The sequence below is a fragment of the Emys orbicularis genome, chromosome 6 (assembly GCF_028017835.1).
Source record: "Emys orbicularis isolate rEmyOrb1 chromosome 6, rEmyOrb1.hap1, whole genome shotgun sequence".
Classification (NCBI taxonomy): Eukaryota; Metazoa; Chordata; order Testudines; family Emydidae; genus Emys; species Emys orbicularis.
This window is the reverse complement of record NC_088688.1, coordinates 96,164,848-96,178,742: the sequence shown is the minus strand read 5'-3', so window position 1 is coordinate 96,178,742 and position 13,895 is coordinate 96,164,848. Positions and strand designations below refer to the sequence as shown.

The following is a 13,895-nucleotide window of genomic DNA, read 5'->3' as shown; positions in this document are numbered from 1 at the left end:
ACAGTAAAATACACACATGTAAACACTGCACTTGTTTACATATAATTAAGTAGTGTATGCACGGTTTATACATTGAACAGGACACACTGGTCTCTCTAAAGCAAAGAGCAACTAAGCCATGGCTGTATTTCAGGTTAACCCAACTATTTTTCTCTAAACAAAAGGCAGAGAACATGCTGTTCCTTTCGAAGAACCTACTTAAAATTCTAATAGATTCAGAATCTGGCATTTATAGCACATTGTTCCTGCTGTCTAGCTTATTATTACCAAGAGTTCTAGTACAGAGTGGGAAGTAAGTACAATACTGGAGGAAACATACTGAAGCATTTAGGCCTGTGAAGCAGGAGGCTCTTGATTTCTCTTCATTCAGTAAAGCGTCAATTTCATCCAATGTGCTTGGAAGGTCCTGGAATGCCTACAAGAAGCAAAACAATCTATTCATTAGATAGTTTAATGTTGAGAGAGGCTTGAAATATGACTAAAAAGTAGCAAGAAATTGGACAATCAAGGACACTGCTAGTCATTAGATCACTTTATTAAGACACAATCCATTTAAATTTAAGTGGCTAGATTCTCTCCTGAGAAGTGCTTGGTGTGGGGTGATGAGGGAGGGCTGTTGGGAAGCTAACTATGGCTCCCTAATTCTCTGCCTGTGCAGGTGTAGCCCCAACCCTGGTGCAGCTGCTCTAACCCTGTCACCTGGCAATGGTCCACAAGAGCCCCACTACTTGAGAACTGTTGGAGTTCAGTGGCACTCTGGTCATGCATCCAGAAAGGGGATGGTAGTATAGGAGCTGGCTATGCCAGATGAGAGCTTTCCCACACAGGAGGAATACTCGGCTGCCCAGATACATCCAGGCTCTGGGCCTTTCATGTTGCCTAAGTTGGAATAGGAAGGAGAATCTGGCCCAAATTTCTTTCCTTTAAAGTGGGAATTTTGATTAATTAACCTGACAAATTCTCTCCCTCCCCTATTGTGCATATAGAATAAATAACAAGGAAAACCCTTTTTGTGATCATGGGATATACCAGTTTTCATAACAGTGTAAAAATGAACTAAACTTAAAATACTATTTAAATCCTGGGGGGAGTGGTAGTTAAGTTTATATAGCACCTGCTTTACAGACATAGTCCCTATTCTTGAGAAGATGACAATTTAAGGGCACAATGATCATGCAAATCGTTACATGAACAGTTCTTTATATTGAAGTAAATGGCAATACTGATACAAGTAAGGTTTTGCAAGACCAAGTTTTATTTTAGAGAAGCAAAAACAAATGACGGGCAAAGGGGTTAGGTGGAGGACTGAATTAAAAATAAAGAAAAAGGGAAATTTTTTTTGAGAGAGGTGCTTTCCAGACAAACATAGACTTCCTGCCCAGAAGAGATCATAATGAATACATGACATAACAAGGGAAGACAAAACAGAAAGGCCTAGGTGGCATGCAGGGTGGAGAGGTCAGAGACAAGATGAACATTCAAGAAAGCTTACTTGCATGTATTTTTTAAAGCATTTATAATCAGGATGATTTTAAAGTGAAGGAAAAGGTAGAGGTGGCATTAAGGGGGAATTGGAGGAAGGGGAAGCAAAAAGAGGCAATAGGCCGATGGAGAGGAGATAGGGAAGGTAAAAACAAAGGGAGGGAAGGCTGTAGAGGAGCACTGTGGGCAGGAAAAGTGAGGCCAACGGCAGAGGGAGGAACTACAGCAGGGGTGGGCAAACTTTTTGGCCCGAGGGCCACATCTGGGTGGGGAAATTGCATGCAGGGCCATGAATGTAGGGCTGGGTCAGGAGATTGGGGTGCAGGAGAGGTTCGGGGTGCGGGCTCCATCCTGGCGCCGCTTACCTGGAGCGGCTCTGGTGTGGCAGCGGCACGCAGCGGGACTAAGGCAGGCTAAGGTAGGGCTGGGTCAACATACTTCCGAAAGAACGTGTCTTACAAACTCCAGATTTGTTTTATTGAGAAGTGGGTTTTGTTTGTTTTTAAAGGGAGTGGGCAGAATTACAAAGATATATAACAAGGATCTTGAAAAAGGGGTGCACTTGCCCCTTATTAAAGTAGTCAGGGAAGAGATTAACCAGAGGATCAAAACAGGGATCTAGTGGTCTCATCCAAAGCCCATTGACTTCAATGGGCTTTGGATCAGGCCGAAAAGCAGAAGGCATAGAAAGGCAGGGTAGAGTCCCTAAGGAGAAGAAGAAGTGTTTGCTCTGTCTTGCACTCCACAACTGTAAGAACCTGGAGCAGGAAGCAAGGAGAAATTGGGAATTCACTCTTCTAGCTTTCGCAAACAGAGTATTTTGCTTTAGGTGCAGGTGTACTAAAAGAGCATAGTTCTGAATATTATAAATGAACAGTCTTAGCTAGCGAAAGTATCTCTTCATGTTATACCATTACACCCTTATAAAAATGTGCCTTTTGTTTTTAATACTTACAGTCTGAAAGTCTTTTGGAATTTCTTGATCAGGGCTGAGATTACACGCCTGTCTAGCTTTTCTCATCAGTCCCTTGCACTTCTCCAAAAGAACACGTTTTTTTTCACCCAAGTCAGAAACTTGTTGCTATTATAGAAGAAATTAAAATAAAAAGATGTTTTATTTTAAAGAAAACTCCATTGCCTTCAGTTACAGTCAATCAATCTGTGACCCTGCATGAAGTTCAATTGTTCTAGAGAGAGAGAGAGAGAACTACAGAAGAAAGTTTAATGACAAAAATGATCAATTTCACACACTCCAACTCCACCATCTCCATTAGAACTAGCATTAATCATGTCAGATTCAGAGAGGTGATTTGTGAAATCATAGCAGATTGTTTACAGAGGTTGAAAATAATCCCTCCCTTCAAAAACAACTATCTTCTTCTGGCTTTTTTAAATTTTTGTTTTTTGTTTTTTTAACTAAAGGGATGGCAGATCTGAGTGAATGGATCAAACTGAGCGCACAATTGTAAAATATATGAATGTGTTTTTCACAAAGAGAGCCACAGTTTTGATCTCTGCCTAGGTCCAGATGTAGATCTCTGCTTTAAAATTTGGTGGGAAGAGATGGACTATTGCAGTGCTTCTTTATTTTGTATCATGCCTCCCAACTAGCACTAGTTTTTCTACTAGACATGACAGAGCCGTCTAGTAAATAGGATTTGCATTACGAAGAATATTTAAGTTGAAACTATACAGTACAAACAGATTAGCTGTATATTAATCAGGAAATAATGTATTTTTCTTCATCTCTCATATGCTACCTTTACTATTACAGGCGAAAGATACTAAGTAACAGTTTCACAGTAATGACTAAGAGCAAACTTAGAAAAATAGTGCTACATGTGTCTATCAATCAAAGCTAGAACCTCTTTAGACTGTAAACTCCTTGGGGCAGGGACTAAGATCTTGTTTTCACTTTTGTTGAAAGCACAAATGGTCAATTATAAACAATTTTCATGTAATTTTCATACATTTACACCCCTACATAAACCAGGAATCACATGGGACAAAAATGGGACCAAAAATGTTTTAAAATGTATACAGTTAACTAAAGACTCAATACTTGTGTATTCTACTGGATGAAGTGTCCGTTTCACATTTTAAAAATTTACTGACCACCCTATAGAGAGGGTACTTACAATAAAACTTGTTTAAGTTACTCTCTGTCAATGTAATTAGATTAATTCATATCACTGTTCTAAATAATACAACACAAGTAGTAGTAACAGTTATACTTAAGACAAATGCAACCTCAATTCTTACAGGTGTTCAAGAGTTTGGCATACATATTTTTGACTGACATTTTCTACACTAGGTATCAATCCAAAGGAGAAGTTTTTCTTCCCAAAGCATGTGTAATATACGTTCAAACATTTAGGCTCTGCATATAGTGGGGGCAGGGGGAGGTTGAGAGAGACGGACAAAAACATATTCCATAAATCCTGAGCAGAAGTGTTCACCTGCATAACTTGCAAACTTGGCTGTTTTACGGACAAAAGTGGTTCAGTATTTCTGAAGTTAGACAAAGTTGGGCAAGTTAACCTCAATGTGCCTGTTGTTTCACCCTCTGTAAAATGGAAATCATACTTCTCTATCATCCTTAAAGAGGTGTTGTGAGATTTAATACATTTTTCTAAAGTGCTTTGATATCGTCAGAAAAAGGTGCAATAAAACCACAAAGTATAAAAATACCCACAGAGTTAGGGACCTTCCACTTAAGGACAAAATAAATTTTAATAAAATTAGTTCAACAGTTCTAAAGTTATGAAAGTTTAAATCAGCATGTTAAAACATTCATGCTAAGCTTTTTAGATTAATTCAGTGCTAGTTTGGTTTGAGACTCTGAATCATATCAAGCTCTGTCGTTTGTATACTTGAGGACCATGTAATAGTTACCTTGAATGTTAGTCCATTCAGCTTTTAATAGTCAGAATTTTAAATTTCTGTACTAATTTTCTAAAAACTAGGCTTGTTTTGTAGATCTCATTGCAACTTAAAAATCAAGCAAGGCCTGACAACTATTTTGAAGTCTTGCGACTGGAAAAAAAAAAATCAAGCAAGGCATTAAAGGCTGCATATGTAAAGTTGTAAAGAACTACGCAGTTTGAACAGGTATTTTATAATGATATAAAAAGAGCCCCATTTTAAAGTAGAAGCATAGGAGAAAATTAAGATGGAATTTTCAACCCTTTATGTAGGTATTTTTAAAGCACAAATAACTGCAATTTCTTGACATTAATTCTACCTTTTTTTAGTTCTGAAAATTTGATTTCTCTAATGTGTTAATGCTATTTTTTTTTTTTTTGGCACTGTGTGCATATAGACAGAAAGGAAGAATTCATGATGGTGTGGTGTAGCATCAAACTTATTGTCACAAGTTTGGGATGGCCCAATTACTCACAAGCCAAAAGTGAGTTACACAGGTCACTCTAAATGAGTGTCAATAAAACCTACATCCCTCACCACACCTGCTCATCACTATGTGTTTATTCATGCTATATATTACAGAAAAATATTTAGGAACATTTTAGCGAGTTTTCAAAATGTAACTGGGATTATTTTTTGTATCCCAACACTTTAAAAGCCAATTGCCTTCATTATCATGAGTCCAAACATACAGGGTTCAAAAGAAGCCAAAAGAACCTGTGAAAATGACATATATCGTTTTTCTGTACATAAAAATGTCAATTTTATAGTCTGTCATCTCTGGCAATTCCAAGGCTAGAAGCTCCCATTTATAACTCTGCAGGGCTGCACGAAATAGGCCTTAAAGCGATGTTTTCAGGCACAGGACTGAATTTTGACTGTCCAGGCCGTTGGGCAGCTGTAATTTTGGGGGAACACATGTATTTGGGAAGAGAAGGAGGCAGGCTGATTTTTTAAAAAGAAAAAAAGCAGGTGTTTGAAGCTGTTCCGGGTACAAGTGCTAGAATAAATACCAGGAGAAATGGATTAGTAGGTAGGTGAGGCATTCAAGTGTGTGTGATAAATTCATTTATCACATGACTGATATTTATTACCTGGCTAACACATCCACATGAGATGGATATTTTCTCACACACACTTAAGTATGTATATAAGTACATACATGTGGAACCTTCTTTAGACCCATCTAATTATGATGTGTTCGAATATTTCATGGAAATGCTAACATTTGGCAAGTACAGTTAGTTAATCCCACCCTGGATATAAGGGATGTGAGAGTGCCCCTCTGGGCACAGGGAATTACTGTCTGGAATAGATGGGCCCTAGAGGGAAATTCTAGCTTAAGGGAGAAGACTTAGGGTGAGCTATGTGTTACTATTATTTCAGCTGACAATATAAGAACTAATTCAGGAAGAGAGGTTAGTTTGGGCAGTGAGGGAGAGAGTTCTATGCTAGAGTGGAGCTAAGGCATAGCTACTGGATACTAGAACCCTCTCACATTCTATTTTCATAAGCAATTTGTATTCTTTTATGTTCATAAGCAGTGCAATTGGTTTTGTGGGAAATGAGAAACTAGTCAAAGAAAATATAGTAGCCAGTAGCCAATATTTTCCCATGAATGTGTGTTTGAATGCATTCTTAGTGACAGTATTTAAATAATTAAAGATGGGTAATTCATACAGAAGGAAAACAGAATTTGCATTTTCTTCAAACTTGGCCTAAAAGAAAAAATAACAACGTACAGACTGAGTTTAATACCAATCATTTAAAAAAATTACACCAAATGAACCTAAAAATTAACAAGCTATCAAAGCAAGACAATTAGCAAGTCTCTTTCAATCAGCATAAACACAAAGGCGACTGTGCCAATTATCTAATGAGCAGATGGGGCTAACAATCCTCCCTACTGTTCAATATGGGTCATAAACACACACTTGCTTCTCATGCTCATTAGACAAATTAAATACAAAAAGTTGTTAAAATAATACTAAGGTTCTGACTTGAGCTGCCATGACAAACAAAAAAACCCACAAATCTGTTGCTACTAACGTGACACATTCTGAAGCATAAACGTTGGGAAGGAAAATGCATTTCAATCCAAGTGTCTAAAATATACCCAATGTGCTGCTATTTCCACGGAATCCCAGTGCTGACAACTCACACATGAACATATGCAGCCCTCTTTCCTCTGGAAGAGGGAATGAATTGGGTTTTATGGGACATTCAAGTCTTATAACAATATTTTAAAGACTAACAACTTTTAATAAGAGAAACAATATTAATAAATGCAATATTAGCAAGAGTTCCCCGGATTTCTCCCGGGGCGCCACCAGAAATTTTTCACATGGTATGCAGAACTGAACCACTCTCACTTTAACTCAGCACGGCACCACTCAAGTTTGGCCCATCCACCCCTCCATCATGACCGGGTCAAATCTCAACGAGTGGCTTTGTGAGTCACTGTGCAGTGTTCCAGTGTCACTCAGGTTGGGATGCCTGGCACCGGAGCAGCTCTACCCCACCAATGGTACGCACCATGTGTAATGTGCATATGGCTGCAGGCACCACTGGTTTGGATTTTTTTTTTTTTTTTTTTTTTTTTTTTTTTTTTAACTGTCCCCTGCTCTGATCTTCACAAATGGCAACAAGATTAACATGTGTTCTGCGGCTGTCTTTGTTGATTATTTGGCAATTAATCTGATGTTTAATCATAATGTGTAGGTTTTAATTTAGTTTCACTACATAATTTCTGTAATACCTCATACTAATTACTACTTCTGTGCACCAGTCTCTGTACCTTTGCCTGCAGTTTCTTGAAAGCTTTATTTTATTATTTCAACTTTTCTGCTACATGCAGTTGTCCAACAAGCGATGTTGATTCAGGTCACAGGTGAACTGAAAATATGGGACCCCTCTTGCACACCCAAATTCTCACTGCCAGGAAAGGGAATTTTGTACTTGCAGGATCAGGCCAGAAATTATGAAAGTTCTCATGTCCACCATATATGCTAAATTCCTCCATAAAATTAGTTTGTGAGAAACATTTAGCGCATTACTTTCTAACATTTAAAAGTCACAGTGTAGGAGAAATGGCAATGGGGAAGAAACTTTCTCCCACTCATTCCGCTAGGCCTCCCCAAAGGCAGGAGTTTAATAAAAAGGATAAGGAAAACAGCTATGGAGAACTAGGGTCTCAGCCCTATCCTACTTGAATGTGCTTTCCTCCAGATCTTCATCAGATCCCATTTGGGTCAGTCCACTACCAAGTGTCAGTTCTGGAAGGTTGGTCCCAACTGGAGCTACTCACTGGAGGAAGATGACATTTCTAAATGACAGACTGGGCCAAAGGGGCCCGCTATGAAGGATATTATGCCAGTTCCACATTGTTTAAAGTGTTTAGGGCACATCTTCACAGAAGAGGTAGCCATCTTGGTTAGCATAGGGAAGCAAAGCTCCTTTTCACCTGGAAGGGAAAGGGACTGGAGAACTGATGAAAGCTTCAGAAAGCACAAAAACCTTAGCAACAGGAGTAGAGATACTTATTACTAAGAAAGAGAACAGAAGCAGCCCATTCCTGAGTGCGGAGGCCTCCGGGCAAAAGGTGTGTTTTCAAAGTTGATTTACCAATACACCAAGAAACAAAAAGCAAAGCTTACCTCTAAAGCTCTTAGTTGTACAGTTGCTGCTTTATAATCAGATTCTAGTCTATTCTTCTTGGAATTCACTGTAGTGCTCTGAAGAACCAAATCCACTTTGAGGATGTTCAGTGTTATGCAATTCTGCAGAGCAAAACACAAAAAAACATAAATCTCCTTTGTCGTGAAGCACTCGAAATGGATACATTGTCAGCAGCAGCAGGCTTTACAAACCAGCTTACAAGATATCAATTTTTAGACAAAGTTTTGGACTCCAGATTCAGCTCTCCAACCCAATTTTGTTTTCAGTTTGTTTCTTGAAGCAGCAAGGTGCTTGTTTGTTTAAGTATTTCTTGTCTCTCCCACACAAGGAAGCTAAACGTCTAATTTATTTTGTAGCAAAATCAGAGCTTTGCTGGTGTGCATGATGTGCAACTAAACATATAGATTTGTTTTTTTAACATTACTTACAGCTGTGAAGGTTATGTAAACAACATCTAGGAAAATCCTCTGCTTCAAAGTTACAAAAATTGTGAAGTGACTTTTTAAAAAACCTAAGATTACATTATTTGAAAAAAGTGTGCAATTTTTAAAGGGTACAGCTATTTAAGGAAAAACAAGAGCTAGAGTTCTGTAACAAAAAGAGGGGAAAACAATTACTTACTGTGTCACGCTCTGGGGTTCACCCAGGCCAACAAGGAGTTCACACTCACCACCTGCTTTGCAATTCTGGTTGCCTAGAATACTATGCTGCTGTGGCTCACAGCCCTGACACCAACAGCCAGCATACAAGCATTCAGGCTTTCACCATCCAGTTACTCTTTGCAGGACCTCAACAACCCTTCCAGCACTGAGTGCTCCCCCCAAAACTTCTTTCTGCAATATCTAGTCCTTCACACTTGAACACTCACAAAATCTTACGAAGTTCACTGCTCCTTTAAAGAGACAGTACATAGCAGCAGCCTGTTAATTTGGCTGAGCATTTTACTCTTCAGTTTGAAACACTGTACTGAGATGGTTGTGTAGCCTTGACTGTTGTATAATCGATATACATTCCTGTGACACATAATTAACAACTATCATTCTTCCATGCAGCTGGGCAATCATAGATTCATAGATTCTAGGACTGGAAGGGACCTCGAGAGGTCATCGAGTCCAGTCCCCTGCCCGCATGGCAGGACCAAATACTGTCTAGACCATCCCTGATAGACATTTATCTAACCTACTCTTAAATATCTCCAGAGATGGAGATTCCACAACCTCCCTAGGCAATTTATTCCAGTGTTTAACCACCCTGACAGTTAGGAACTTTTTCCTAATGTCCAACCTAGACCTCCCTTGCTGCAGTTTAAGCCCATTGCTTCTTGTTCTATCCTCAGAGGCTAAGGTGAACAAGTTTTCTCCCTCCTCCTTATGACACCCTTTTAGATACCTGAAAACTGCTATCATGTCCCCTCTCAGTCTTCTCTTTTCCAAACTAAACAAACCCAATTCTTTCAGCCTTCCTTCATAGGTCATGTTCTCAAGACCTTTAATCATTCTTGTTGCTCTTCTCTGGACCCTTTCCAATTTCTCCACATCTTTCTTGAAATGCGGTGCCCAGAACTGGACACAATACTCCAGCTGAGGCCTAACCAGAGCAGAGTAGAGCGGAAGAATGACTTCTCGTGTCTTGCTCACAACACACCTGTTAATACATCCCAGAATCATGTTTGCTTTTTTTGCAACAGCATCACACTGTTGACTCATATTTAGCTTGTGGTCCACTATAACCCCTAGATCCCTTTCTGCCGTACTCCTTCCTAGACAGTCTCTTCCCATTCTGTATGTGTGAAACTGATTTTTTCTTCCTAAGTGGAGCACTTTGCATTTGTCTTTGTTAAACTTCATCCTGTTTAACTCAGACCATTTCTCCAATTTGTCCAGATCATTTTGAATTATGACCCTGTCCTCCAAAGCAGTTGCAATCCCTCCCAGTTTGGTAACATCCGCAAACTTAATAAGCGTACTTTCTATGCCAATATCTAAGTCGTTAATGAAGATATTGAACAGAGCCGGTCCCAAAACAGACCCCTGCGGAACCCCACTCGTTATGCCTTTCCAGCAGGATTGGGAACCATTAATAACAACTCTCTGAGTACGGTTATCCAGCCAGTTATGCACCCACCTTATAGTAGCCCCATCTAAATTGTATTTGCCTAGTTTGTCGATAAGAATATCATGCGAGACCGTATCAAATGCCTTACTAAAGTCTAGGTATACCACATCCACAGCTTCTCCCTTATCCACAAGACTCGTTATCCTATCGAAGAAAGCTATCAGATTGGTTTGACATGATTTGTTCTTTACAAATCCATGCTGGCTGTTCCCTATCACCTTACCACCTTCCAAGTGTTTGCAGATGATTTCCTTAATTACTTGCTCCATTAGCTTCCCTGGCACAGAAGTTAAACTAACTGGTCTGTAGTTTCCTGGGTTGTTTTTATTTCCCTTTTTATAGATGGGCACTATATTTGCCCTTTTCCAGTCTTCTGGAATCTCTCCCGTCTCCCATGATTTTCCAAAGATAATAGCTAGAGGCTCAGATACCTCCTCTATTAGCTCCTTGAGTATTCTAGGATGCATTTCATCAGGCCCTGGTGACTTGCAGGCATCTAACTTTTCTAAGTGATTTTTAACTTGTTCTTTTTTTATTTTATCTGCTAAACCTACCCCCTTCCCATTAGCATTCACTATGTTAGGCATTCCTTCAGACTTCTCGGTGAAGACCGAAACAAAGAAGTCATTAAGCATCTCCGCCATTTCCAAGTTTCCTGTTACTGTTTCTCCCTCTTCACTAAGCCGTGGGCCTACCCTGTCTTTGGTCTTCCTCTTGCTTCTAATGTATTGATAAAAAGTCTTCTTGTTTCCCTTTATTCCTGTAGCTAGTTTGAGCTCATTTTGTGCCTTTGCCTTTCTAATCTTGCCCCTGCATTCCTGTGTTGTTTGCCTATATTCATCCTTTGTAATCTGTCCTAGTTTCCATTTTTTGTATGACTCCTTTTTATTTTTTAGATCATGCAAGATCTCGTGGTTAAGCCAAGGTGGTCTTTTGCCACATTTTCTATCTTTCCTAACCAGCGGAATAGCTTGCTTTTGGGCCCTTAATAGTGTCCCTTTGAAAAACTGCCAACTCTCCTCAGTTGTTTTTCCCCTCAGTCTTGATTCCCATGGGACCTTACCTATCAGCTCTCTGAGCTTACCAAAATCCGCCTTCCTGAAATCCATTGTCTCTATTTTGCTGTTCTCCCTTCTACCCTTCCTTAGAATTGCAAACTCTATGATTTCATGATCACTTTCACCCAAGCTGCCTTCTACTTTCAAATTCTCAACGAGTTCCTCCCTCCCTATCAAATACCTTCCAATCTGTATTGCCGAGGAATAGAAAGTATATTAGAGAGCCAGTTTGCTATGGGGTAGCGGGAGGAGAAAAATAAAAAATACTCCTCCACACAGGGTGTTCACTGGTCTATAACTGTACATGCCACTTTAGTTGTGCTGTGTATGAGAAGCAGAGGAACACTAACTACACCCAAGAAGCATGTAAGTTGACTGATAAACACAGTCATCCTAGAATGTGCTGTTGTTCTTATAAACTGATATTTTAAAATTTAATTTAGAAAATTGTTTGTTCATAAAAATAATATTCCTTTTGAAAAAGTAGTTGCTTAATAACAGCATATCACCTATACAAAATTACTTTTAAAAAGTAATTTAAAAACCGTGGGGGCCCACCGTGCCTTAAAATTGGTTATCTTCTGCAATTCTCTGTGGTTTTCAAAGCTGCTTCAGCCAGATGATCCTACATGATCTGTGAAAGACTCCAACCACTGCCATTCAGGGCTTACCAATACACTCCAAACAACTCATCTGTTTGACATGGTAAGCAGAAACTTCTTTTAATGCTGGCTATTCAGTGCAGTAGAACCAGCATTATTTCATAGGCAACACCCAAAAAAAAGGATTTAAGTGATAGCCGTATTAGTCTGTATCCACAAAAACACTCACCCCCAAAGGTGGTAGGAAACAACTGAAGGCTTTCACAGAACACAGGAGGTCATTTAGCACAAGCAGCCCCCCCAAAAGTCCTGGGAATTGAAGAAGATAACTAAGGAGTGGGAAGAATATCTACTCTGATTATTAAAACTTAAGGATTTTATTTTATGGTTCTCTACCTTTCCCAAAGAAGTGGCCATTACCATTTATACAACAACAAAGGTGTACACAATATTTATAATATGTATGACTGATTTGCTATTCCAAGGAGTTTAAAATTATTGAAGGGCCACAGACAAATTAAAAACTAGTCAGTTCTTTAAAAACCCAAGTTCAAAGTAATTTCAGCTACTGCAGCTGACCCCCCGTTGATTTTTGTGATTTTACAATTGCATTTTACAATTTGTAAAAAAGGGCGAGGTATGTCTCAGGTGCTGTGTGAAAAACCCACCTGAAGTAGACAAATTAACTATGCAGAGGAAACACAAATGAAATATGCACAAGTGCTGTCAAAAAGACAAAATAAATTAGAAAAAATTACAGAAAAGATTTTTCTTTTTGAATTATCATAAACTGGGGTATTTTTTGTAGGACCAAGAAAATATGTTCATATAGAAGTAACGATAAGAAAGGGGTCTAAGGAAAATAAAATTAATTGAAAAATGTATATGGGGATAGAAGAAATTTGGTGAAAAGGTTATATACTGCACATATGTTTGCTAGGCAATTTCATGGGCTGGAAGCCTCTTTAGCCAGCAAGATGGCAGCTTTTATCCAAGTCAGTTTCTAATATTTAAGTACCCATGTAGTAAATTGTGCATGCCAACAACAGAAAGTGGAGAGAGTTTATACGGGCTATATGTTCAAACGAAACACATATTCATGTAGCAGAAGTAAACTTAGCTCTTTTAACAATAAAAACCGACATTTCAAAACACCTCCCACTATTAAGGCAGCTCCATTCCCCCCCCTCCTTTTTATTTTTAACTATACTAGGTCCTTCACGACAAGGAAAAATGTGTATAAAGCTAAGAAGGAGCCATACCTTTATGAGTTGCATTAATTCTGTAACAAGTTTTGCTTTTTGGACATTAATTTCTTTGATCCTGGCATTTGTTTGTTGAGACTCCTCTTCTAGATTGATGGCATCTTGCTCCATCTGTTTCAAACTATGAAAGAAACCAATTTATTATTAATACTGATTAAATCATGCTGAGATACCCAGGTTCTTAATCCCAAAGGGTCCATCATAAATGAACACATTGAAAATTAGAAGAGGTCCAACTGCCCTTACTAAATAAAGGAAAAGGGGAATTGATTTTCTGCCTCTTGACTTCCTGCCCCTCCCATCCTAAAGGCCATTATCCTACATGATAACGGTACAGCTATCAGATACTGTAATAAAGCGTATTTTGACTGTTAAGATTGAGCGTATGTATCACTAAGAGTATGTCTGCACTACAGACACTACAGTCACACAGCTATGGTGCTGCAGATGTGGTGCCGTAGCACTGTAGTGTAGACACTCCCTACATTGGCAGAAGGGGTTTTTCTGTTGATGTAGGTAATCCACCTCTCTGAGAGGCAGTCGCTAGATTGATGTAAGAATTCTTCTGTCGACATAGCTGTGTCTATAGTGGGGGTTAGGTCAACCTAACTATGTTGCACAGGATGCAAAAACTTTCAGACCTGAGCGATGAAGCTAGGTTGACCTAAGTTTTAAGTGTAGACTAGGTCTAAATTTAGAGTAAAGAATCTTACAACATCCTTGTCATTATCCCCAAACCAAGCATTTTCAACCCAAGAAATTCAGAATTA

At 39.0% G+C, this 13,895-nt stretch overlaps 1 protein-coding gene across 1 annotated transcript in view; it reads right to left on the bottom strand.

Annotated features, from left to right (window-relative positions):
• The window catches only part of SMC5 (structural maintenance of chromosomes 5), an 81,116-nt gene that overhangs the window by 14,105 nt on the left and 53,116 nt on the right, over positions 1 to 13,895 (bottom strand). The window contains exons 16-19 of the mRNA XM_065406162.1: positions 13,123 to 13,246; positions 8,064 to 8,186; positions 2,438 to 2,563; positions 320 to 415 (exon numbers count right to left, since the gene is read on the bottom strand). Coding sequence (XP_065262234.1) covers positions 320 to 415; positions 2,438 to 2,563; positions 8,064 to 8,186; positions 13,123 to 13,246 — 469 coding nt within the window. The remainder of the gene's footprint in view (positions 1 to 319; positions 416 to 2,437; positions 2,564 to 8,063; positions 8,187 to 13,122; positions 13,247 to 13,895) is intronic.